Source organism: Ovis canadensis, chromosome 2, assembly GCF_042477335.2.
Source record: "Ovis canadensis isolate MfBH-ARS-UI-01 breed Bighorn chromosome 2, ARS-UI_OviCan_v2, whole genome shotgun sequence".
Lineage (NCBI taxonomy): Eukaryota > Metazoa > Chordata > Mammalia > Artiodactyla > Bovidae > Ovis > Ovis canadensis.
The window spans coordinates 148,743,880-148,749,879 of record NC_091246.1 but is presented as its reverse complement, the minus strand read 5'-3'; the positions used below and the strand labels follow the sequence as shown (position 1 = coordinate 148,749,879).

Genomic DNA, 6,000 nt, shown 5'->3' with positions numbered 1-6,000 from the left:
TTTTTCTTCTGGGACAGATTGTCAATATGGGTATCCAATTACACAACTTTCAGAATAATAGAGAATCAAGTATAGCATGTTTCCCCTATTGCTTGTTTACAGCTCTCAATTATTCATGTTTTTCATCCCATGTGCATCAAATCCTGTTGCAGCAAAGGTCCCCTCCACTCTAATGAGTATGCAACCTTTCCCTCCCTTGAAAGAGATTTTAACCATGTACTCTGCAGCTCCTTTTGCCAGGATTATGGTATAATGTTAGAGGTTATTCTCACAAAAACAAAATACATGAAAACATGATTTTATTTTTTGATGACTTTTATTTTTAGATTCTATTACAATGTGCAGGTCTCAAGTATAACTACAATATAATTTATGACAAACTCAAACATTTTGAGCATTCATATATGTATGAAATTTATAAAGAGTTCTATGTAAACAGCATTATTATATTCATGGCTATTCATTTATCTTTACAAAGCAACTCAATTATTTTCCTCAAGAACATAACATAACAAACCACAATTATTAAAAGAAATTGGTGGCCTCTAAACATAGGTCCTAAATCCAAGCCAGTTACTTGGCCATTCTAATTTAGCTGGCCCACTCTCATCACTCCCATTAACATTCCTCTGAAAATGCTATTTAGAACTGCTTTATTTACATATGCATTTCCTCTTAACTTTTGAATAAAGCTATCAAAATTCTATAAAATCATGCTGAACATTTAGGGCTGAAGTTTTCATCAGTTAGCATTTAGAAACAGCCAACAAGTTACTTACATCTTTTGCAAACTACGTAACAGTCAAAAAGGTAAAATGAGATTCTCCCATGTTTATCTCCATTGGATGAATGGATTTGTGTTCAAATCTGTTCCCTGCCACTTTACTCCAATTTAAATTGTACAGTGTTACTGTCATTTTATATCACTAGATTACATGTGTTCAATGATACTGTGACTTAAATATTAGCATGACAGTGCTGAGAATGGTATCTTATTATTAGTACTAAACAGTAATCTGTATGAAAAGAGAAGTCTAATTTCCCTTCAAGCTTGTAATATATTAAATGAGCACTTGGTTCCAAAATATTGTTATTAATTGATAAAAAGTTACAATTAGACATTCCTGGGAAAACATATATATATAAAAACTTAACCATGTTACATTAAAAAATTATAGCTCAGCATGAAATGGAAGTGCAACTTTGTAATTCTTTTTTTGAAATGCTTAGAATAAATTATGCTGAGGAACAAGTTGCTAATATTTTTACATAAAAATCAGGCAATGTAAAAACATGAATAGTAAATCACACATAAACCTTTCCACATCTTTTCCCACTATATTTTATAAATATGCAAAGTACAGTTATATGGATTTAAAATGATGAGGATAAACTGCATTCACATTTAAGGTAATATTTCTTAATTTTTTGTATTAAAAAATCTTACAAAGGTAATATATTTTGCATGGTTCTCTAAATTGGTCAAAACCTATTTTCAACAGACTTAGCAGGGAGGTGATACAATGCTCTATATAGTCTAGGAAAACACTGCATGGTATCTTATATTGTAAATAAAAAGAGGCCCAAATATTGTAAGATGAATGATTGGACTTAGGTGTAAAGAATCTTTGGCCCTAGGTTTAATTTCATTCATGCTTTAGGATAAATGTCTAGATGTGATGATCTCCTTCACAAATGCTGTAAAACACGTCATAATTTAGAAACACTCTAGGCAGGAAGTTCTGTGGAGATGTCGCTTACTTTGTCTTTCTCATTTCTGTGTTTTGGTTTTTTTTTTGCCCTTTGCCTTTCATCCTCTATCCATATTTCTTCATCTCTATGGGTATGCTTAAATATGCTTTATTTTTAACTAGCCAAAAGAACAACAACAAACACTTAATATAGAAATACAGTTTATGTTCTTTTTTCATTGAGGAAAGCAAATGAATGAAATATTGTTGTATATATTTGTTTTGAAACCTCCCACAAAATCTTCTAAATAAAATTACTTTCCACTTTTGTAACTCAGTTTTTGCTTGTGCATGAATAACTCGATAGAAGAATGATCTCATGTTCCTGGAATAAGCTGATAAAAAATGCATTATGGCTATTCCTTCTCAAGCCAGTATTAACAAGTTTTTTTTTTCTAAACTAGATATATAATCCTTGATAGAAGAACAACAGCTAAAGCAAAATGAATGTGTGCTTGGTAAACTTTAAGCTCAGGGTACATTATTGATGGATACGTAATATATCTCATAGTCATAGAATTTTAAGGAGAAAGTGACATCCTCCTCATTTTGTAGATGAAAGAACAAAGGTTCAAGTGGATTACTAGAACCAATTAGGCAAGCAAGTTGGCAAGAATCTTGGTTGAATGCTATTTCATTCTTACTACACACAAGTTTGTGTTGAAAGCCTGCCATGTAGTACGACTTGAAAGCTTGCCATACACATTCAGGATATTATGCAGGTGATATACTAAATACTGTGCCCAAGTCATTATCTGCTCAAACATGTACCATGATATCAAATATCTTTCTGCATATTTGGAAGCATTCCGCTGAAGACAGTATCAGCTTCGCTCAGTGCTGAAGAATGATTCAACAATACTGCATGAGAAAGCAGAAAACTGTGATAAAAATGATAAGAGTTGGGTCATTGTTGGTATTTTTGGAGCAGCACAGTCTGGCATTATGGTATATAAATAAAAACGGATAAAGCTTTCTTTAGTTGCTGCTTTTCTCAATTATCTTCATTTGTTTCTTTCAAGGAATGTGATATGTACTTAAAATAATTTTTCATGTTTCATGACTACCGAATGAACAAACAAAGATATAGAAAAAGGCAGTCCATGAAGCACAATATTCTAAAGGTAACTCTTATCCTAATTGGTATATGCATCATGATAAACAAAAAGCATTGGTAGAACTGACCAGCTTACACATCCCATGGCATTTGGTGGGCACATATAAATTGGTTTTCATGTAACATGGATAAATTTAAGCACCTCAAAATATAGAATGAACTCTGTACATGATAAAAGAGTCTTGCCCCCTAATAACAAGATAATAAGGTGTTTTAACTGAACATTCATTACTGGTGCCTTCTATCAGAGCACTTCATTGAAAAGTCAAGGCAAATACTTTTGTAGATATCCAAATGTTGGGTATTGGTGTGTGTGCGTGCGCACGCATGCCTGCATGCATGGGAAACATGAATGTTTACAATCCTGTGAAAAGATGACAAGGCAGATGTGAATATTTTCTACATGGCTTTCTGATTAATTAAAATTAAATCAACTTTGTTTGCTGTAATCAATAATCCCTGTACACTTTCTCTTAACAATTCTTAGAGATATATTTACCAATGCAAAAATAGCCATCTGCTAATGCTGCCCACCTATGTCGGAGAATCAGAGCTAGCAAATGCACTGACTTTGAGAATAAATTGATAAAAAGAGATTTGGCATAGACCTCCTCAAAAGAGTCTTATTAACACAAATATATCACCTTCACAGGCTGTAAACAATATATCAAAAATGGAGCTCTATTTTCTGCCTTCCTTGCCATCTTTCCCTTTGTCTTCCTTTTCTGTTTTGTCTTTTTCATATTTCTCTCTGTCTGGTTTTGTTACACTATCATATGAAGGTGGAGAGACAGTGGATGGAGTTGCATCTGTTTTTTCTGGACTTGAGTTCTCATTAACATTATCAAAAACCATATGTTCTTTATTGGGCAAATCATCATCTCTGTCACCATCTTTGATGTATATACTTGATATATTTTTGACATGTTGCCGTAAGCGGTAACGTCTGTAAGCACGCTGAATAACTGTAGCAGACACATCCTCTTGCTTTCTTTTTAGTGTAGTTGTGATGGGCTCATAAGACACTTTAGAAGGATTTGCAGACATGAACCTTTCTTCCATCTGTGAACGAAGAGAGTCCATCTCTCCACCTTCCCCCAAAACACGCTTTGTAAAAGCAAATAAGATGTCAAGGCAGTGGATCCTGTCCCCACTGACCATGGGCAGGTCCATGGCAATGAGCTGGACTTTGTTTGGTTTTGCTATGAGAAGAGGAGGATCCAGTGCAGCTGCAAAGTCAGAGAGTTTGCTATATTCTATAAATTGAGTTGCATCTGGATCAAACTTCTCCCAAACCTCATAGAACATCTCAAAATCGTCCTCACTCAGGGGCTCAGTACTTTCCTCAGTAGCAACACTGAAGTTCTCCAGGATGACAGCGATGTACATGTTCACCACGACCAGAAATGATATGATGATGTAACTGACGAAATAGAATATCCCGACAGATGGGTTCCCACAGTCTCCTTCAACTGAGCTTCCAGGGTGAACTTTTTTGGGGTCACAGTCCGGTGGTGCACTGTTGAGGATAGGTGCTAGCAATCCATCCCAGCCAGCAGAGGTGGTAATCTGGAACAGGCAGATCATGCTGTTGCCAAAGGTCTCAAAGTTGAACATGTCATTAATTCCAGCTTCCTTTTTAACATAGGCGAAGTTGGACATTCCAAAGATGGCATAGATGAACATGACTAGGAAGAGCAGGAGGCCGATGTTAAACAGCGCAGGAAGGGACATCATCAAAGCAAAGAGCAGCGTGCGGATCCCCTTGGCCCCTTTGATCAGACGCAGGATTCGGCCAATCCTGGCAAGACGGATCACTCGGAATAGGGTAGGGGACACAAAATACCTTTCTATCAAATCTGCCAGAAACATACCTGGTGAAGAGTGAAGGAATAAACGGTAAATATTTAAATATCTATGCTACAGAAAATCATGACTCTAAATAGTTTTATGTGCCATTTTATCTCTTGTGATTTCAGGATTTTCATTCTATATTGAAGACAATATAACAATCCAAGGATTGAGGAATCCCACAGTAAAATGACTAGACTTAACCATTGTGACATTTTTTCTCCTTTAGTAGGTTTGTGAACCTTATCTTTTTTTTCATGCACAGTTTTTTAATTTGTAAGGGTAGAAAAATTAAAGTCACATAATAAAATGCTAAAAAGAAAATATAAATCACCTGAAATATCAACCAACCATTAACTGCTGTCAGTATTTTGTTTAGGATCACTCCATTTTCTATGCAAGCACACAAACATATACAAATGTAAGCTTGATAATAGAAGGGTTTTTTTGTCATCTGTGTTAGTTATTTCGTCATATGTGATGGAGGTATTTCCATATAAATGACAACAGAACAATTCCCTATAGTTGTATAATGTTCTGTCAAAGTCACCATATATTGAAGAACTTTATGCTGTTTCCAATTGTTTTGACTGAAATGAATATCTAAGCAGGTGTATTTTTTTCTAGTTGCATGAGCATTTTTTGATAATAATAGAAGGTAGGTGAAACAGTATATTTAAATTTTTGTTATATATATTGCAAATCTACCTCCAAAAAGTTCGTAGAAACTAACTTTCCTAATGACAGTCTATGACTGCTCCCACTTCACATGCTCACCAGTGCTGTTTTCGTCTTCATAATTTTACCAAAAATATCTCTGTGATGTTTGAAACATCTCAGTATTGTGGCATTTTTTGGGGGAAAAATAATCCACATTTTCTTAATTTATTGGACATTTTGTATGCTTGTTGACTATTTTCAGCTTTCTCCTTTTGGCCTGGTCTAGTTCTTTGAATATTTTTCTGTTGGGAGATTTACTTCTTATTGATTTATGAAGAATATTTTTTTATTATAAGTACTAATCCTTTGTTAGCCATAAATGTTACATTAACAATTTCCTTGTTTTTAACATGTTTTTCAACTTTTTTTTCTTTTAATTTGGTGGCGGTAGTGATTTTTTCCTCCATAGAATAAATATTTTGATTTTTATGTGGTCATATCTATCATTTTGTCTCAAGGGAGTTGTTTGTCATGAAGAGAAAGGACTATTCAAGCTCATGGTTATAAATCTACTTCTACTAGAATACATTTTTACACATCAATTAATCTTGATCCATGAGA

At 34.3% G+C, this 6,000-nt stretch overlaps 1 protein-coding gene across 1 annotated transcript in view; it reads right to left on the bottom strand.

The window, feature by feature from the left end:
- Positions 1-297: 297 nt before the first annotated feature.
- SCN9A (sodium voltage-gated channel alpha subunit 9) overlaps positions 298-6,000 on the bottom strand; it is a 166,473-nt gene continuing 160,770 nt past the window's right edge. The window contains exon 27 of the mRNA XM_069574300.1: positions 298-4,742. Coding sequence (XP_069430401.1) covers positions 3,550-4,742 — 1,193 coding nt within the window. The 3' untranslated portion in view covers positions 298-3,549. The remainder of the gene's footprint in view (positions 4,743-6,000) is intronic.